This window comes from Rana temporaria, chromosome 1 (genome assembly GCF_905171775.1).
Source record: "Rana temporaria chromosome 1, aRanTem1.1, whole genome shotgun sequence".
In the NCBI taxonomy this organism is placed as follows: domain Eukaryota; kingdom Metazoa; phylum Chordata; class Amphibia; order Anura; family Ranidae; genus Rana; species Rana temporaria.
Window position 1 is genome coordinate 207,882,567 of NC_053489.1, and position 21,931 is coordinate 207,904,497.

The following is a 21,931-nucleotide window of genomic DNA, read 5'->3' on the forward strand; positions in this document are numbered from 1 at the left end:
CAATTGCGCGGCCGTGCAACGTGGCTCCCAAACAAAATTGGCGTCATTTTTTCCCCACAAATAGAGCTTTCTTTTGGTGGTATTTGATCATCTCTGCGGTTTTTATTTTTTGCACTATTAACAAAAATAGAGCGACAATTTTGAAAAAAATTCAATATTTTTTACTTTTTGCTATAATAAATATCCCCCAAAAATATAAAAAACAACATTTTTTTCCCTCAGTTTAGGCCAATACGTATTCTTCTACATATTTTTGGTTAAAAAAATCGCAATAAGCGTTTATCGGTTGGTTTGAGCAAAATGTATAGCGTTTACAAAATAGGGGATAGTTTTATTGCATTATTATTATTATTATTTTTTTACTACTAATGGCGGCGATCAGCGATTTTTTTCGTGACTACGACATTATGGCGGACACTTCGGACAATTTTGACACATTTTTGGCACCATTGTAATTTTCACAGCAAAAAATGCTTTTAAAATGCATTGTTTACTGTGAAAATGACAGTTGCAGTTTGGGAGTTAACCACAGGGGGCGCTGATGGGGTTATGTGTGACCTCATGTATGTTTACAACTGTAGGGGGGTGTGGCTGTAGGTGTGACATCATCGATTGTGTATCCCTATAAAAGGGATCACACGATCGATGCCGCCGCCACAGTAAAGAACGGGGAAGCTGTGTTTACATACGGCTCTCCCCGTTCTTCAGCTACGGGGACCGATCGCGGGACTCCAGCGGCGATCGGGTCCGCAGGTCCCGCGGTCCCGGAGCTTCGGACCGGGTCGCGGGCGCGCGCCCGCAACCCACGGCTGGGGACTAGCACAGAACGTACCTGTACGTGCATGTGCCCAGCCGTGCCATTCTGTCGACGTAAATGTGCAGGAGGCGGTCCTTAAGTGGTTAAAATACCTGACCAGTGCCTGACTCTATTTGGATAAAAAGTATATATCAAGGGAACTCCGAATGTCAGGATCTAGCAAATAAAGTCTGTTTTGGAATGGATAGGCATCTTCATACACTTCAGGCCGCTCTCAGAGAGGCAAAGTGATCTCTAATGATAAACAGATAAACAAACAAAGGCACCTCTAAGTGCAAAAATAAAAACTTTTTAATATCCCAAAGAGGATTAAAAAACACTTACAAGATAGAGGATGAGAAGGAACATGTAATAAGTGTATCCAGGTGATGTTCAGATGACAGGAAGGTCCCAGTATCTAATACTTCCAGTAGGATCCAGGAGAAGACGCTGCAGGCTCTGGAAACACAATAACGCTGTCTGGGTCAGTGTGGAGTATGGAGCCCGTAAATGACATCAGCGGAAGTGGGACGAAAACCAGCATGGAACGCAAACAGGAAGTGTGTCATCAGAAAGGGACATGTTTCGGAACTGCTATTTGGTTCCTTCTTCAGCTATGACAGCAGGAGGCCGCTGAATAGTCACTTCAGACTTTAGACACAAACTCGGGAACAACAAAAACAGACACAGAAGGAATGTAACACACAGGTGCAGAAAACAGACAACATTAAAAAATAAAAAGGGCATAAAAACAAACCAGCACACAGCATTATTACCGTGCATAACTTAGAGTATATATGGCAATGGCACTGGGGGTAAAAATTATTATAAGCTTCATGTTTTTTTAATCCTCTTGGGGATATTAAAAACTTTTTATTTCTGCACTTAGAGGCGCCTTTGTTTGTTTATCTGACTCTATTTGGATGCAGGCGCTGTTTGGCAAACTATTTTTCGCCCAGCTTGTTTGACAAAATACTTTTTTTTTTCTTGGCGATCTGGGCGTTTGAACAGTTTAGCAAACAAAATTGAATGTGTGTACGGCCAGCTTAACTTTGTGATTCTATACTCCAGGTCTAAAGCTGTTGACTTTTGCATCTTTAGGACCGTGCTTATTTAGACATAGATATTAGATGTTGGAAAATAAATGTGATTACCAGTCAGCAGAACAACAGTGCTAAATCATTGTAATTAAGCAATCTTATTCTCCTCCCACACCAGTCACCATCCCATCAGCTCATCAGAGGGCCCTGCACATGTATTTTAATGTTTTATTTTATTTTTTTTGCTTAACTTTTTCAGGCTGGTTATGAGACATAGGAAAAAATGTTACTGCGCTGATCTAATTATCCAGAGGGTTTAATCTCTGGAAATGTGAGCTGTGACTTGATAGAATACACCCTCAACCATAAGTGAAATATGTATATCAGGGCCACAATGTGCCCAATCTTAAATGTGAGTAACCTAAATACAAACAATCTGTGAAAATATATAAATTTCATTTAAATCATGCATATGTGACACAGTTTTTGAATCACAAATATAAATTGGTGTATCGGCATACACATCAATCAATATGCCACAGTGCTCCTGTGAAAGAGTGGCTATAGTTGCTGCTACTAGCCGGCTAAATAATGAAAACAATACAGAAAAAAGTATACTATATAAAACACACAATGTGCAATGTGCCAACTGCACCGTGAATTGTCCAATAACTGGTATTGGAAACAGGTAATCCCCCAAAAATATATATATATAGTTATCAAACAACCAATAAAAAGTGCAATGTGCTAGCTGCACTTAAAATAGTCCAATGACAAGCAATCTTGCTCCTATACAGTAGGTTCCAGCAAACAAAAGGTTCAATGTTGGTGGTGCTGTATACAGACAAGTGCCGCTATCTCTTCCACCCGATAAAAATGTGCCACCATCACCAATGGTTAAAATCAACACTCACCAGACCCCAGATATTAATAGGCTCCAAGGTGGTGTCTTTTCTTTATCCGTCAGTGGGTGTTACCTCCTTTTTCCTTTTACAAGGTATCCTTAAATCCTCAAAGACAAGGGGCTCATCATGGTGTAGTATGTTAAAAATATATTTATTTAAAAAAGGTAAAAAATAACACTTACAATATAAAGTGCCTCTGACCGGCACTGAGTGTCTTTGGCAGTGTCAACTGTTAAAAACCGCTGACCAGCATTTAAATGGCGTCCTAGGAGGTGTGTATGCCCCGCTTTTCTCCGCATGTGTTGCTACAAGGGGTCCTTGCGTGCTAATGTGCTTCACCCTCTATGTGTGTGTCCAGGCAGCCTCTACGCGTTTCGCTATTTGCGTCGTCAGGAGGTTATGAGACATGTAAGGTCCTATAGCAGGGATATGCAATTATCGGACCTCCAGCTATTGCAAAACTACAAGTCCCATCATGCTTTTGCCTCTGGGAGTCATGCTTGTGACTGTCAGAGTCTTGCTATGCCTCATGGGAATTGTAGTTCTGAAACAGCTGGAGGTCCGATAATTGCATATCCCTGTCCTATAGGAAAGAATCAAGGTGCGCTAAACAAATCAATAAATTGAATAATCCCAAAAAACATGTCACAAATCAATGTCCATGAGTGAGAGAAAAAAAGGGGGAATGAGAAGACCAAAGGGCCAGATCCACAGCCGCCGAGCGCAACTTAACTTTTCAGAGTTAAGTTACACTGCCGCAAATCTCCCAAGTTAGGTGCCGATCCACAAAGCACTTACCTGGAAATTTGCGGCGGTGTAACTTAACTCCGTCCGGCGCAAGGCGTTCCTAATACAAATGGGCGATTCCCATTTAAATTAGGCACGCTCCCGCGCCGGACGTACTGCGCATGCTCCATCGGGTAACTTACTCGACGTGCATTGCGCTAACTGACGTCGCTCCGACGTCATTTGCTTAGACGTTAACGTAAATGGCGTCCAGCGCCATTCACGAACGTCTTACGCAAACGTCGTAGAGTTGAAAATTTCGACGCAGGAACGACGGCCATACTTAATAGGGCTTAGTCAAATAGGACTCAGCCCTATTTTTACGCGGCGTAACTCGACGTAATCGACGTAGATTTAGTGCGACGGGCCCGTCGGAACGTTCGTGGATCGCCGTAAGTGTTCATTTGCATATTCTAGGTCGGCCGCAAAGGCCTCGCCACCTAGCGGCCGGCCTAGAATTGCATCCTTAAGATCCGACAGTGTAATTCAATTACACATGTTGGATCTTCTGCCTATCTATGGTAAACTGATTCTGTGGATCAGTTCCATAGATAGAAACAGGGATACGACGGCGTGTCAGTAGATACGCCGGTGTATCCCTTTTGTGGATTACCCCCAAAGTCCTTAGAGGAACAACGTAGCTCCTATTTCACCAGTGCAGTGGAAAAAAGGAAAAACCAAAGAGTCCACAAATAAAATTCAAAATTTGAAGTGACAATCCAGAAAGCAGTGATCCTCCACCAAAAGCAATTGAGTCTGCTTACCAGATGTCCGGCGGTCTCTTAACTAAAAGAAGACCCCAGAAAGCATGTCGGTATTGAACCGTTTATGATTGGAGTGTAGATGGGCCGAGCTGGATACCAATCCTCGTCTCGTTCCAGTGCATAAAGAACTCGATTGTCAAGTACCATGGAAAACACATAAAGGCCGTAATAGTGTAAAACCATAGATAAATTTATTTAAAAAAAGTCAAAAACACACTTACATTTTAGCAGTGTTTAAAAGGCATGTCTGTTTGGAGCTCCGGCCGGAAGCAATCCAAAATGACCCGTCCAAATGGTATGGAAATAGTGCAGGTAAGCGGGGGGGTGATCCGATGCAGCACACGTTCCGCGTTTGGATCGAGTTCTTTATGCACTGGAACGAGACGAGGATTGGTATCCAGCTCGGCCCATCTACACTCCAATCATAAACGGTTCAATACCGACATGCTTCCTGGGGTCTTCTTTTAGTTAAGAGACCGCCGGACATCTGGTAAGCGGACTCAATTGCTTTTGGTGGAGGATCACTGCTTTCTGGATTGTCACTTCAAATTTTGAATTTTATTTGTGGACTCTTTGGTTTTTCCTTTTTTCCACTGCACTGGTGAAATAGGAGCTACGTTGTCCCTCTAAGGACTTTGGTCTTCTCATTCCCCCTTTTTTTCTCTCACTCATGGACATTGATTTGTGACATGTTTTTGGGGATTATTCAATTTATTGATTTGTTTAGCGCACCTTGTTTTTTTCCTATGTTACCACTGTTCCACCATATACAGTAAGGTGCAGCTTAATTTTTATTTCATTTTATTTTATTTCGTATTCACATGAGCATTCTATAGGAGCATTTATTTACTACATTTTTACACCTATTCTATTAGCGCAGTTGCTCCCCAACTTGTTTCCACATGTAAGGTCCTATTCCTCTTCAGATCTGCTCTGGTAATCATCATATCATCAGTGAAACAGAGCGTGGTGATAACATAAGCACTGTTCTCTGCAACATTTCAATGTGTGTGTAGGGTGCCACAAGAATGCTCTGTCAAGGGGCAAGTCCATGACACCCTGCACTTTCAGGATGTCCTCAGTCTTCAGCAGGGCTCAAGTCCTGTGGGAACGCGTGGAAATGGAGTCCCTGCACTATTTTCACAGCAGGAACGCAGTTCCCTTTGCAGGACTAGAGCAGCCGAGAGCAGCCGAGCCGCCCGAGCCAATCCTTCACTAAGCGGCGATGCCCAGCTCGAGTCACTGTCAGGGGCAGGCAAACCTTAGTAATTCTTTATGTTACTGGCCGCTTCCTGTATATGGATTCATCGGGTAGGGTGCGGGTATTCCGTCACTTCCTCGATGCCGCAATGTCTCCTGGGAGCTTTTGTCATTGTTCCCAGGAGACATTGCGGAGGTCTGCCACGAGTTATCGCGGGATTTAGAAAGAACTTGCAATGTCCGCAATGTCTCCTGGGAACAATGACAAAAGCTCCCAGGAGACATTGCGGATCGAGAAAGTGACCGGATACCCGCACACTACCTGATGAATCCATATACAGGAAACGGCCAGTTACATAAAGGATTACTAAGGTACAGTGGATCGAAAAAAAAAAATGTGGTTTAGTAATTATGCGTATCATTTTTTTTTTTTTTTTTGGTGGGGGAGTGGATCTTGGGTGGGAGTTCCCACACTTTTTTCCCCAGGACTTGACCCCTGGTCTTCTGACTGAAGATTAAGGACAGAGAAGGACTGGGAAGGTTGTGGCAAAAATAAATTACAGGAGAAGGTGAGGAAGTGAGTATTAAAGCCAAAACTGTTTTTTTGTTTTGTTTGCAGGATGGACCTGTTAAAAAATAGACCAGAGTTGGGCTTACTTCCACATTGAGAATTTTTTTTTTTACAAAAAAACACAAATTCCCCATCTTTACATAATTCTATGCACTGTAAATATGTGATAGAACATTTTTATGTACAACTCATGTTTCCTGTTATATACCACAGTTAAATCGGAAACTAAAAAGCCATACATAGTACATCAGTGCACTTCTTATGAACTTTTCACTAATAATTTTACTGCTTTTCATTACTCATGTATGAAAAAAACGAATTAGTGTAATGAGGTCTTAAGCTTGGCCATACACTTGTAGATTTTTGAACGAACATTTGTACGAAAAAACTCATTCAATAACATCAGCAGAGACTTGATGAATGTCATCCGAGATTTAATTAGCTATGAACACTCGATCTTGATATGATTCTTGGAATTTCCAGAACAAAAATGACATACAGTTTTAGAAATTTGTCTGTTCGAGAAAACCTTTCCATCCTGCTCCTTCAAAAAAAATTCTTACGTAGACAAAGACAACCATTGATTTAACCACCATCAATCAAATTTGACTAGTGTATGGCCAGGGATCTCCCATATGCCCCCTTGGATGAAAACTACAACATATAAAGGTGTCTGTCTTCCTGGCCATTGCTACAACTAAGTTGCAGTTTTGGATTTCCAGTTTAATAGGAAATCTGCCAGATACATCAAATTTACACACAAGACTTTCATCCTATTGTTCCTGTTAAAATGATCACGATTTTAAAACCCAAAACCAAGGGCATGCCTGACAAAAAAGAGTTAATACTTACCCTTCCAACCATCTATGTTGCCGATCTTCGCTGCCTTTACAAGCTATGCTGGCTGCAACATGAGCATTAGAGCCTGTACACACAATCCCATTGCAACTGTGCTAAAGCTCATGTTCACAACGCTCCAAAACTGACGGGAAAACCCTTTTGCCGCCAGGTCCATACGTCGTACAGACCTAAGGACGGGGGGGGGGGGGGTATCACGCACGATCCTGTGGCTGCAGCCACCGGGATTGTGTGTGAAATGGACAGGCAGACACCTACCTGTCAGGTGAGAGCAGGGCCGATCCTAGGCAAGGTGCACAGGGTGCCTCGCACCCGGGCGCCTGCAGAGGTGGGGGCGCTGAAGCGCAAGAGCTCTCCCTTCCTTCCTCCTCTCCTTGTTTGTGTCTGTCCAGAACTAGTGTTCTGAGCATAGGTGTGTGTCCATCCAGAACTGGTGTGTGAGCATATTGCAGCCCGTCCAGCCTGGCAGTGCTGGGGGAGGGGGGGGCATCTCTGTGAGTCGTTGCCATAGAAACATTTGTAAAGGGGAGGAGTTAGTAAAATGACCACGCACATGTGGAGGCGCCAGAAATATTTCTGCACCCAGGCACCTGTGACCCTAGGATCGGCCCTAGGTGAGAGCATTCAAGCTCGCACATACCTGGTTACCAGCGCCCTGCCCTCTTCGCCGCACCCCGCAATGCTTGCCGGGCTCCGCTTGCCCATCGGTGGGCTCGGGATCTCCATGGCGGGTGGCGGTGGGTAGAGGGGAAGGAGAAGAGCGGACACACGTTCGCTTCCCTCCCCTTTTTCTTGTGACCCGATTACCCCCCCCCCCCCCCAGTGATGCCGAACCTGTCCCCAGACAGCCATCAGCAGGTTCCGTACAGCAACAGATTTTTGTGTGACTATCTTCGTTATATGGGAGCCACAGCCTAGTCTGAAAAATGTGTCCGGGTATTAGGCCGCCTGAAGCCCGGACACATGTTTCAAAACCTGAATCCCGGACAGGTGGCAACCATAGCTGAAAGGCTGAGCCAGGTGCTGGTCCAGGCTTCTTGGTGGAGCCTGACCATATGGTTGGGATTTTTCAGAGACTGGATTGGCTGTTGGCTGAAAACAGGTCACAGAAGTGCAGAACGAACTACACTAGTGTGTTCCACAGGAGAAGTAAAGCCCACATAGCTTTGGCTGTACTTTCCCTACAAGAAATAATGGCATAGGCACATTGTGTATTTTGCCATGTTTCTGAAAACACAGGAAGGAATATGTGATGCCACCTGCATTTTCAGACTAAAGCTGGCTACACACAGTCCAAATATCGTTCGGGTTCAGCAGGAACTGGCCAACATTTGCCTGTCCAACAGAAGCTGGTCTCACAACTGGCTTCTGCCGAATGGTCTGGCTAGAAATCCAGCAGCCAATCAGCACTCACAGTCAATGGCTGCAGCGGGGGAGCTCACCACACTAACATCACTTGTGTTGGTACAGTGATCTGTTAGTTTTTTTTTTGTTCAGCCCTTTGGGTTAAAAGAAAAAATACTGTGTACCAGGCTTAGGCCTTATACACACTATTCGACGTTGCACCGATAAGGACGGTGCCATTGCGGCAATTGCTGCCAATTTGACATGCGATTTGACATGTCAAATCGCACCAGTGTGAACCAGGGCTTAAAATGAAGTTCAGTGGTGGCCGGTGGAATTTCTTTTGGTAGAGGTGGCAAAAAGTATGTCACCCCCCTCCTCCCCTAGGTTAGTAGGTCGGTCAGTAGCACTTGCCCTAATCACCAGTGGCTTCTCCTGTTCGGCGGCCTGTCTTTCTCTGGGTCATCATGGCGGCTTCTGTTTCCTCCTTCCTCCTCAGTGGCCAAACGGGAGACTTCTCTTTTCGGCCAATCGGAAAACGAATCTCACACCCGCTTCTGATTGGCCGGATTGAGGATCAGTGTTTCAACAGCGAATATTCATTCTCTGTTGTAACACACCTGGGTGGGATCAGAGTGCATCTTCTGTGTCACAAACCCACCCGATTTAAAAAAAAAACACTGCTGCAATTTATGCACCCGGTGCCCTGAAAGGGGCTGGATGCATGAATAGGGGACGGGCTGACACTGGCGGTGTTCCAGGCAAAATTACAACAAGGTCTTGAACAATAGACCACCTCACCCCCCCCCCCCCTCATTTTTGGATATTGTTATTTTTTTCTATTTGCTTTGTACCTTTTCTAGTGTTTTGAAGGTGCACTTCTTTCCTAACCTCGCAGTGACGAGGTGCGTCATTTCCGCCTGTGCATCGTCTCCTAGGATTGCTGTGTCATTAATCCCAGGAGTCATTTGACATTCCCCGCTGCTAGCGTTGCGTTATTTCAAAAACGGAAATGATGCGATGCTAGGCGGAGATTGACGCCATTTTAAATAGGGAATGTAGTACACGCAGTGGAGCGCGCTTCCTTTACACTGCACATGTGTAAGATCAGGAGGTGAATGCTGGGTAGCCAGCATGCACCTAATCCCGGAAGAGAGACCCAGCGGGCTTCACATGCCCACAGTCAGGGTGGCTGGGCTGTGCAAAAGAAGAATAAAGTAAGTGATCAATGCTACACAACTACTGAAAAGGGGACAATTTTGAAGATAGCTAATTGTGAAAGAACAAGCAGTGACTACAACAGGGGTAATTTTATCTAAAAAGAAAAACAGTCGGACCTCCACTCTGTTCTCAGCTACATAAGAGCTGTGGGGGCAGGGCAGTCTTGATAGCATCATGGGCCCCTGGGCAAAGAAATGCTCTGGGGCCCCTACAACGATGACAGTGCAGGTAAACAGACATCAAGTAGGTAGGAGGCAGACTGCCTCCCCTGGGTATCTATCCCTCTCAGTGCCATCATGGGGCCCCCAATTTCAGGGCAGCGCGGGCTCAAGGACCAGCTACTTTGGGGAAAGTGCAATGGCCCCCCATGCAGCTGGGGCCCCTGGGCAGTGCCCAGGTGTGCCATCTCATTAAGACAGCCCTGTGTGGGGGGGGGAGCAACAACGCACTGATATTCCCAATGAATGGCTGTAAAGGGGGGGGGGGCATAAAAAATCTGATCAGTGGAGGAGGGCAGGCTGAGTTCCCAGCACAGCCAGAGAACTGATCATGGTGTGTTCTCCTGCTTAGTGTGGTCAGTATTAGGAATATGAAATGTTGGGTTAACATGCTCTTTAAATGTGAATGCAGCCTGATGGAGGACTTTACCCCTCTTCACAACCGCGCTATAGCGAATGACGGCTATAGCGTGCTCGCACATGATCATCAGTGCAGCCCCAACAATGCTGTAAATCAGTTGCCCACAGTGATGTCTGTCAGTGCCACCTATCATTGCCACCCATCAGTGATCCCTACACTGATAATCAGGGCCCACCAGTGCTGCCAATCTGTGACCATCAGTGATGTCTAATAGTGCCCATCAGTGCCGCCTATAAGTGCTGCCTATCAGTGCCCATCATTGCCGCCTATTAGTGCCCATCATTGCCACCTATCAGTGCTACCTTTCTCTACCTGAGAAAAACTTTTTTTTTTTTCTGTTTGTTTAGCAAAAAATAAAAAAACAAATGGCGCTTTAAATACCACCAAAATAAATCTCTATCTGTCTCAAAAAATTATAAAAATATAGTTTGGGTACAGTGTAGCATGACTGCGCAATTATCATTTGCAAGTGGTTAAAAGAGATACATCAGGCTGGAACCATGATTGGCTAGGGGTGATTACAGCATACTGTACTTATTTACATATATATTTATCTGTACAATCAGAGACATTCAATAGGATGATTTAGAAAGAATGAATGGTCACTTTCCCAGTAATGTAGAAGATGTATTGGGTGCTGGATCTCTCCTGTTGTATTGGATCTCTCCTATTGTATTGGATCTCTCCTGTTGTATTGGATCTCTCCTGTTGTATTGGATATCTCTTGTTGTATTGGATCTCTCCTGTTGTATTGAATCTATCCTGTTTTATTGGATCTCTTCTGTTGTATGGGATCTCTCCTATTGTATTGGATCTCTCCTATTGTATTGGATCTATTATGTTGTATTGGATCGCTCCTGTTGTATTGGATCTATTATGTTGTATTGGATCTCTCCTGTTGTATTGGATCTCTTATGTTGTATTGGATCTCTCCTGTTGCATTGTATCTCTTATGTTGTATTGGATCTCTTCTGTTGTATTGGATCTCTTCTGTTGTATTGGATCTCTTCTGTTGTATTGGATCTCTCCTGTTGCATTGGATCTCTTCTGTTGTATTGGATCTCTTATGTTGTATTGGATCTCTTCTGTTGTATTGGATCTCTCCTGTTGTATTGGATCTCTTCTGTTGTATTGGATCTCTCCTGTTGTATTGGATCTCTCCTGTTGTATTGGATCTCTCCTGTTGTATTGGATCTCTCCTGTTGTATTGGATCTCTTCTGTTGTATTGGATCTCTTCTGTTGTATTGGATCTCTCCTGTTGTATTGGATCTCTCCTGTTGTATTGGATCTCTCATGTTGTATTGGATCTCTCCTGTTGTATTGGATCTCTTCTGTTGTATTGGATCTCTCCTGTTGTATTGGATCTCTCCTGTTGTATTGGATCTCTCGTGTTGTATTGGATCTCTCCTGTTGTATTGGATCTCTTCTGTTGTATTGGATCTCTCCTGCTGCATTGGATCTCTTCTGTTGTATTGGGTCTCTCCTGTTGTATTGGATCTCTCCTGTTGTATTGGATCTCTTCTGTTGTATTGGATCTCTCCTGTTGCATTGGATCTCTCCTGTTGTATTGGATCTCTCCTGTTGTATTGGATCTCTCCTGTTGTATTGGATCTCTCCTGTTGTATTGGATCTCTTCTGTTGCATTGGATCTCTTATGTTGTATTGGATCTCTCCTGTTGTATTGGATCTCTCCTGTTGTATTGGATCTCTCCTGTTGTATTGGATCTCTTCTCTTATATTGAATCTCTCCTGTTGTATTGGATCTCTCCTGTTGTATTGGATCTCTCCTGTTGTATTGGATCTCTCCTGTTGTATTGGATCTCTTATGTTGTATTGGATCTCTCCTGTTGTATTGGATCTCTTCTGTTGTATTGGATCTCTCCTGTTGTATTGGATCTCTTCTGTTGTATTGGATCTCTCCTGTTGTATTGGATCTCTTCTGTTGTATTGGATCTCTCCTGTTGCATTGGATCTCTTCTGTTGTATTGGATCTCTCCTGTTGTATTGGATCTCTTATGTTGTATTGGATCTCTTATGTTGTATTGGATCTCTCCTGTTGTATTGGATCTCTCCTGATGTATTGGATCTCTCCTGTTGTATTGGATCTCTCCTGTTGTATTGGATCTCTCCTGATGTATTGGATCTCTCCTGTTGTATTGGATCTCTCCTGATGTATTGGATCTCTCCTGTTGTATTGGATCTCTCCTGTTGTATTGGATCTCTCCTGTTGCATTGTATCTCCCATTATTTTCCTATTTCCCTTCCTGTGAGACTCCAGAAGGAAGAGAAGAGTCATGCTGTGCTGACACATGTCCAGCTCTGCCACTCTTTTCCTTTCTTCTCTTGTGTCTTGCAATGTGTTTTCCTTTGGTTAGAGGGGCCGTCCTCCTTCCTCCAGCAGCAGGTGCTCCTCGCTCCTGGCTCCCCTCCAGCGCCTTCCACTGCCCGTCACTCACCCGGCTTGTGATTGGTGGAGGCGGGATGCTGCGTGTGGTGATTGGCTGGCCGTGTTTCCCCGGCGGGGGGGGGAGGAGGAGCGGGGCTCGGAGCAGTACTTATTAGGAGATGCGGGAGTTTGAGTCAGATCGCTGTCCGCTGTACAGAGAGAGTGCGGAGTGCTTGGAGGAGGACCAGTCCCGGGCGGCTCATGACTATCATCATCATCATGGGTTCCATCGCTCTGGAGATATTCGGCATGTCCATCAGTATCATCGGCTGGGTCGGGGTGATCCTGACCTGTGCCCTCCCCATGTGGAGGTGTCCGCCTTCATAGAACAGAACATCGTGGTGGCTCAGTTCATCTGGGAAGGTCTATGGATGCAATGTGCGGTGCAGAGTACTGGTCAGATGCAATGTAAGATCTATGACTCCATCCTAGCCTTGCCAAGGAGCTCCGGCTGGCAGGGCTCTCACAGTCATGGCATCAATCGTGGGCTGGTCGGACTTCTGGTGTCCGTGGTTGGAGCTCAGTGCACGGTCTGCTACCAGGGCAGCAAGGTGAAGAACCGAATATTGTTCGCTGGAGGAATCATCTACATCTTGGGCTGGCCTCCTGGTCCTCATCCCCCTCTGCTGGACAGCCAACATCGTCATCCGGGAGTTCTACGACCCCCATGTACCATCCTCCAAGAAGAGGGAAATGGGGCTGCCCTGTACGTGGGCTGGGCTTCTACCGCGCTCCTGTTCTTCGGGGGTGTGCTCCTCTGCTCTCCTGCCCAATGAAAGGGCAGTTCACCCCACCTGTCAGATACTCTGCCTCTAGGAGACCACCTCCAATGGGGACTATGACAAAAGAACTATGTATAAGGACAGGCAGGGCACTGACCCTTCCATTTTTGGATGGATACCCACAGGGTCCTCATTATGTATACTGCACATTTTCCTGAGAAACTGGACTTTTCCTGAATCTTGTGTATATACCCGACAATTGTATGTTTCCAGAACACAACCCTGCCACCTGAAGATCTGTGTTCCTTCATGTATACAGAGAGCCTTCATTTCTTGGATGTCTGTCCCTATGGATTCTACAGGGTCCTCATGATGTATTTGTAGTAAAAAACTTGACATTTCATGACATCCTGTGTAATATAACAGACAATTGTATGCTTCCACAACCCTGAAGAGCTGTATGTTCCTCTATGTATACGTATTGGCAGAGACGTTTCACTTTTTGGAGGGCTCATTCCAGTGACCATCTGTCCCAAAGGGTGCCCACAAGGTCCTCATTATGTACCCCTTTTCCTGGCAACTGGACTTTACATGACATCCTGTGTACCGGACAATTTATGCTTCCAGAGCACAACCGTTCCTCATAAAGATCTGTATGTTCCTCAATGTATACATATTGACAGAGACCCTTCACTTATTGGATGGTTCATTCCACCAAAGGGTGCCCACAGGGTCCTCATGTATAGAGAACATTTTTCCTGACAACTGGACTTTTCATGACATCCGTGTTTATACCCAACAATTGTATGTTTCCAGAACCCTGCCACCCTGAGGTCTGAATTTTCCTCCATACACATTCATTCACCAAAGGGTGCCCACAGGGTCCTCATTATGTATAGAGAACATTTTTCCTGACAACTGGACTTTTCATGGCTATATATCCAACAATTAATTGTCCCTGCCACCCTGAAGGTCTGAATTTTCCTCCATACACATTCATTCCACCAAAGGGTGCCCACAGGGTCCTCATTATGTATAGAGAACATTTTTCCTGACAACTGGACTTTTCATGGGTTTAATGCAACAATTGTCCCTGCCACCCCGAAGGTCTGAATTTTCCTCCATGCACATTGGCAGAGATCCTTCACTTCTTGGATGGCTTGCTCCAGTGACATCTGTCCCCATGGATGCCCACAGGGTCCTCATCGTGTATACTGTACATTTTTAATTACAACTGGACTTTACATGCCATCATGTGTATATACCCAACAATTGTATGCTTCCAGAACAGAACCCTGCCACCCTGAAGGTCTGAATTTTCCTCCATGCACATTGGCAGAGATCCTTTACTTCTTGGATGGCTGGCTCCAGTGACATCAGTCCTCATGGATGCCCACAGGGTCCTCATCATGTATACTGTACATTTTTAATTACAACTGGACTTTACATGCCATCATGTGTATATACCCAACAATTGTATGCTTCCAGAACACAACCCTTCCATCATGAAGATCTGTATGTTCCTCAATGTATTTCACAGTATCAGTATTCTTCCTATGGGACTCACAATGGTGCCTATTGTCTGTTTATCACCTCTGCCATAAAGGACAACGCAATTAAGTAGATTGTATATCAATTTGGAACAATCCAAGTGCCTTTCAGTAAGCTGGAGAGAAATCCGCAGGTCTTTGCTTGTCATATGACTGGACTGAGAAGTATTGTGTAAGGAATGGACATATTATTTCGCTGTATGAATAAATTAGTTTACATTTACCAACAAGATCAAGTAAAAGAGGGCACAATTGATGTAAGATTTCTATTCAGGCTTAAGTAGAACAGTTATATAGTTATATTTGTCACAAGGCTTTTTTTATGGCTTAGATTTGTGTTGATCTAAATGGCAAAGATATGTTATCATTGAAATTGTCGGAGTTCAATAACTCTCTAGGGAATGTATACATTCATAATCCAATAGTATACATGCAAATTCAAAAGTAGGATGACTTTTAGTACAATTATGCTGTGACTAGTCTTCAGTGACTCTGTCCCTGTTAAATTAAGCCTACTTATTTTTTATTTCTCTTCGTTATATTGGCCATTAATGTGACAACTAATCATCAATCATAGGTTTCATCATTTCAAGTAATCTTTTGCTCATCCATTAGGGTGAATTCAGTTGGAGTTTTGACTTTGTCAGGACAAACTGTTACCCTAAAAAAACATATTAAAGCAGGGGTTCACCCAAAAATCAATTTTTAACATTACATTAAGCCGAGTTTTCCTAATGACAATCAGCTGTTTTTTTTTTTTTTTACCCCGTACATACCTTATTTCACCGCCGCTTCCGGGTATGTCTTCTCCGGGACTGGGCATTCCTATCTGATTGACAGGCTTCCGACCGTCGCATACTACGCGTCACGAGTTGCCGAAAGAAGCCGAACGTCGGTGCGGCTCTATACGGCGCCTGCGCACCGACGTTCGGCTTCTTTCGGCAACTCGTGACGCGTAGTATGCGACGGTCGGAAGCCTGTCATTCAGATAGGAATGCCCAGTCTCGCAGAAGACATACCTGGAAGCGGCGGTGAAAATAAGGTATGTACGGGGAATTTTTAAAAAAAAAAAACAGCCGATTGTCATTAGGACAACTCGGCTGATTGTAATGTTAAAAATTGATTTTTTTGGGTGAACCTCCACTTTAATTGGAATGCTCATTCAATACAGTTCATTTCTGCTTATTGGTGCATGGCCAGCATAAGATAACAACCCTGATTGACCCTTTCCCATATGCAGGAGTAATAAACCTTAAAAAAGTATTTTCAGAACAAAAAGTGTTGTCTTGTAGTACTGTGCATTCTATGCAAAACTGTAATCCACAGATTTCAGAATTGCTGCATTGTTGAAACAGAGTTTGATTTATGTTTTTTTATTATTATTATTATTGATGAACTGGATATTTCCTCACAGTGCTCAGATGACATTTTGGTACCCTGTTGCAATGTTACATTGTAATGTGTTTTATATGGCTGTATTGTAATTCTCTTTTAAGTAAAAACATTTATTTAAATGTATACAGTTAAAAGGTCTACCAAAGTTTCTTTGTATTTTCAAAATAAACAAATGTCATTTTGTAAGAAAATAACAGTGTGTTTTCTTCTGGTTAGAAATTGAATATTTGAATACAAGTTCAGTTCAGTTAGTAGTTCAGTGTTTTTATTTTATTTATTTATTTTTACTAATGGGGATTTGTTTACTAAAGGTATAATTTAATGATATATAAAAGTTAATATATATTAATATATATATATATATATATTATATATATATATATATATATATATATATAATACTGTATATTATATATATACATACACACACACACAGTGTATATATATATATATATATATATATATATATATATATATATGTGGTGTGTGTGTGTTTTTGTAATTTTTTTTACAAATGAGTTGCTTTCTAAAGATATTGAGGTATTTAAAGCGGAGGTTCACCCTCAATAGAGAATTTATCTAATTAAGACTGGCACACTGAATAATATCTAAAGTCTGCTTTTAATTATTTTTTTAAACCATTACAGTACCTTTATTCTCCTCCGAATAAAAGGCACTTCCGGGTATCCGTCCCACGGGAGTGGGCGTGTCATTCAGTTAGTAAGCGCCCCAGTGTTTTCTGGGACTCGATCGCAAAGTCTCCTGGGAGCACAGCGTCATGCTTCCCGGGAGAGGAGTCATTAGCTGATTGAAAAGATGTTGTGCTTGTCACGGGGCGTGACCTTTTCAGTACGCCGGCCGTTGTGATGGCAACCGTGTAGTGTTGACGGCGCCGCTCGCCGTCAACACTGCACATGCATTCACCGTATCCCGGAAGTATTGCTTGTGGGCTTCGGAGTGCCCACAAGCAAGATGGAACCGTGCAGCAAAGAATTGTATAAATCATTGTTTGCGGCAGAATGTCCATGCGGAGGGCTAAGAATGTCAGAAACGTGAGTACAGTAACAAGTTTATTATGAGCGGCAGATGCACTTAAAAAATAAATAAAAAATTCCCACGGAACCCCCACTTTAATGATATATAAAAGTAAAAGGCAATACACATACAAACATCTTTAACCCGAAAAGACATCTTCCAATCTCATTAAAAAAAAAAGCCAGCACACCAGCAGAAATGAACCTCAAAACTCTATTTGTTTTAAAAATTCCATTGTAAAGTGCTTAAGGGGAGAAGTCGACTTGTTTTTTTTTGTTTTTTTTGCACTTTTCCTTGCACTTTACATTTACACAGTATTTTAAAGGGAACCCAATAAATATGGAGTTTTTAGGTTGATCCCTGCTGGATATTTTTTTGAATGAGCTTTACTATTGTATAACAGCTGGCCAAGCCAATTTTTGGGCTATAAGGGTATGGTGACAGATGGATTGGTCTGAGTTAAAGTGTTTGTTAACCCCAAATATTTTTTTTAGATTCTGGTCCCTTAAAGCAGATTACACAGTACAGCGCTTTTGCAATGTAATCTGCCTCCCTCTAAACTGTAAAAAACAAAACGAAACCTACCACTTCCTGTATGCCCTCTCTAAACAGACCATGATAACCAGGGCTGCTCCGCCCTGATCACCGTGGTCAAAGTGCCTTCCTCCGTGACAGGCTGCCTGCTCTACTCTCCTCTTTCCTCCCCTTCTTCCTGCCCTTCACCCTCTCCCCCTTGTTTGTCTCCTCTCTATTAGAGGCTTGCATAGTACACTATGTAATTTGTTTTCAAAAGCGAGCAGTGTAAATACCTAATTTGAGCTATCTTCAGGCCAGTCACGTGACTTGCGGCCGCTTTACAGCTACAATACACAGCTTCTGCGGAGGAGACGAGTGGCCATGTGATCTCCCTAGCTGTCAGAGGGAGATCATACCCCCTCCCTCAGAAGCAATGTATTGGAGCTGGAAAGCGGCCACGATTTATGTGACCGGCCTGAAGACAGCTCAAATTAGGTATTTACAGCACTCATTTTTTAAAACGAATGACATAGTGTGCTATGCCAGCCTCTAATATAGGGGCCAGCATAGACTCGTATAAATGGGTTAACAACGACTTTAAGTCATCTTACCTGCGCAAGCAATTGTTACTATTGAGAGAAGCCACCTATCCCACTATGGGATATCCCATATATATATATGAGAACATCATTCAATCAGACCAAAAACAGCTCAATATGGCAAATGTTTTCTCATGTCTGTGGACACCTACAGGGTATAAAAGTTAAGGGGTTTTGGCACTTTAAATGAGGCACATGGCACAATAGGCTCAGTGCCTCCACCCCTAATTGGTTAAAAGGAGAAAGGAGGTTGGGACTTTAAATGAGGTGTGTGTAGAACAGTAGAAATATAGACGGTGTAAGGCCACATAGATAAATCATAAGTATATAAAGATAGAGTCATACAGCAATACATATACAAAGTAATAATGTTGAGAGAAGTTTTTATTAAACAACCTAATCAAAAAGATGTAAAAAAAAAAAAAACATATTAAAAGAGTCAATACATGTAATAAAACCTAAGTAAAAGATTCATTGGCATCATGAAAGGCTATAGCAAGTAGATATTTAATTAAGAGCTGATAGTGCAAGGATTGTAATGGAACAGTACAATGAATTCATGATTGACGTGTTTCGTGGAGAATTCCACTTCCTCAGGAGAAGGTGCAATGTGCGTAACTATAAAAACATATAGAATAACATTGTAATCTCATGATTAGACAACAAATAGGGGGTGGGGGAGATGACCAACCCAGACAAAATCCCCTTCCCTAGTTTACTCACACGTTAGCTCACATGTGGGTTATCCCCCCCCCCCTCCTATTTTTTTTTCATCCATCAGGATGGTTTGGGGACAGTGAAAGAAGGGGAGGATCAGAGAAGACAAGATTAAACAGCCTTTTTACACAATGCAGAGGAATACCCCCTAGGTTCACAGTGAGTATAACAGGCATGCTTTACTGCATATACAGAATGATTTTACTGTCTCGTCTATCAGTTCCATAAGAAGTATGTGGTTGAATAAATTCAGGAGCAAGCCTGCTCAAGCTGCTTGTTATGGGGGCACTTTGCAGGAGGGAGAGGCCAGGAGTGTCTGCAGGAGACCAGAAAAGAGGTGGACTGGGGCTACTCTGTGCAAAACCACTGTACAGAGCAGGTAATTATAACATGTTTGTTATTTAAAAAAACAAAAAACAATCTGTCTTTAATAATTCTTTAAATATGCACAACTATGCCATACCTTCCAACTTTCAGATGGGAACGAGCGGTATCTATTAGCAAAAGTATGTAAGTATAGCACACACCCCTTGCCACGCCCCCTAAAGGAGAATTATACAAAAAAATGATTTGTTAAACCCACAAGTGTTTTTTTTACCACTACTATTCCTTTATACTGGTGTTTTAAATTTACAAATGCAGCAATTTAGAAATTGGATGAAAGGTTTAGCACTGGGAAACACTTTTTGAAAAATAAAAAGTAAATTTTATATACAACTTAATAAAGCAGACCAACATGAAGGACAATCGAGGAGGACAGTCCTTCGAAATCAGGGACAGTTGGGAGCTATGAACTATGCTATAGTTAAATCGGAACTTTACTCATAACAACTTGATAATAAATAATGTTCTTTAGCATGGAACATACACTCCACATAAATAATTATGTTACCAAAATTTGTGTGTGCTGTAAATTGCCTCCAGCATTGCTCCTGTTTCTTCTTGCTGAGGGGCCAGAGCCCCTGAACAGCAATAAATCATAAAGCAGAACTAAACCCATCGATTTCAAAAAACAGTTACATTCCTGGAATGCCAGGATTGATAACTGTTACATTTGCTCGTGTCCTCAACTAAACTGTCAAACCATCACATGGCTGGAGTCATAACTGATCACATGTGCAGCACCATGGCAGTTGCAGACAGGGCCGCCATCAGGAATAATGGGGCCCCTTACACAGCTTCAGGCATGGGCCCCCTGGAGCAGAGAACCAGGGGGGGGGGGGTGCTGCCGCCTGAAATTGAGAAGCGGGGGGCTGCCGCGAATTGAGAAGCGGGGGGAGCCCTTTACAAAAAAAAGAAGAAATAAAGAAAAATATATATATATAAAAAAAGGGGGTAGACTGGGGACCTCTGGACCCTTTAATAAAAATAAAAAAATAAATAAAAAATATATATAAAATATATATATATATATATTTTTTAAAAAGGCAACCCCCCCTTTTTAAAAAACAGCCCTGGGGACCTCTGGGCCCTTTAATAATATATATATATATATATATATATATATATATATATATATATATATATATATGTAGGTATATATGTATAAAAATAAATTACAAAAAAAGGGGGTTGCCATCCGGGACCTCTGGGCCCTTTAATAAAAATAAAAAATAAAAATCTCTGGGCCCTTTAATAAAAAATAAATAAAAAAATATATATAAAAAAAAACATTTATAAAAAAAAAAGGGGGGGGGTTGCCATCCAGGGCCCTGGGGACTTCTGGGGCCTTCCTTTAATTAATATATATATATATATATATATAAACAAAAATAAACATTTATTAAAAAGGGGGTTTGCCACTGGGAACCTCTGAGCCCTTTAATAAAAAATATATATATATTATATATAATTATATATATATATAAAAGGAATAAAAATAAATTAAATAATATAAAAAAAAAAATAGTTTATAAAAAAAAGGGGGGTTGCCATCCAGGGCCCTGGGGACCTCTGGGCCCTTTAATAATAATACGATTATATATATATATATATATATATATATATATATATATATATATATATATATAAAAAATAAAAGAAATAAAAAAGTATATAAAAAATTTTTTTTATAAAAAAAAGGGGGGTTGTCATCCGGGGCCCTGGGGATGTCCGGGCCCCTGGGGACCTTCAGACCCCTAAAAAAAATTGGCCCTTTAATAAAAAATAAAATAAAAATATATTAAAAAAAACATATATTTTTTTATAAAAAAAAAAAAAAGGGGGGGTTGCCGTCCGGGGCCATGGGGGCCACTGGTCCCCTGGGGACCTTCGGACTTCTAAAAATTTTTTTTTTTAAAAATTGGCCCTTTTTTTTTTTAAGAGGGTTGCCATCCGGGCCCCTGGGGACCTCCGGGCCCCTTACAGGTGTACTGCCTGTACCCCCCCCTGATGGCGACCCTGGTTGCAGATCAAACATAAGCAGGTTCCTTGGCTGTAAAGCATAGGAGAGCTTAATTGTGCTTTAGGGTGGTCAGCAGATTGGCCTCTACAAATTCAGCAGTGCCTAAAAGCACCTAAAAATGGAGAGCAACTGAGCATGTGCAAAACAGGCTGAGACAGTGTATTATAAATGATAAGTTCCAATGCGCTACTGTGAGTAAACAAAATGTGAAAAAATAGTGTATATATTATACCTGGGGCAGCTATATCTAAAGTGTTCACATAACACAAAAAGGGAAAACAAGTAAAAAAGGGGTGATAAGCGCTCCAGGTATGTGATAAATCACAACCAAGGTGTAAGGTATATGAATGAACCACAATCAAAGAAAGGAATTAGTGACCAAACTCAAAATGTGCAGTGCGTGCTGAGTAAGAATTATCTGA

General features: G+C 42.4%; 2 protein-coding genes across 2 annotated transcripts; one reads left to right on the top strand and one right to left on the bottom strand.

The window, feature by feature from the left end:
• Positions 1–10,998: 10,998 nt before the first annotated feature.
• On the bottom strand, positions 10,999–11,769 carry LOC120941762 (microtubule-associated protein P320-like). The gene has a single exon (XM_040355467.1). It carries the CDS (start codon positions 11,767–11,769, stop codon positions 10,999–11,001), a length of 771 nt encoding a protein of 256 aa, XP_040211401.1.
• Positions 11,770–12,690: 921 nt separating this feature from the next.
• On the top strand, positions 12,691–13,595 carry CLDN5 (claudin 5). The gene is given in 5 exon segments (XM_040348227.1): positions 12,691–12,881; positions 12,884–13,167; positions 13,169–13,268; positions 13,271–13,330; positions 13,333–13,595. Coding segments are annotated over 5 exon segments (732 nt in total). The 5' UTR covers positions 12,691–12,772; the 3' UTR covers positions 13,512–13,595.
• Positions 13,596–21,931: the final 8,336 nt, after the last annotated feature.

Bases quoted from the DNA above. Each gene is read 5' to 3' on its own strand.
- LOC120941762 (XM_040355467.1), bottom strand. From the start codon at position 11,769: ATGCAACAGAAGAGATCCAATACAACAGGAGAGATCCAATACAACAGG.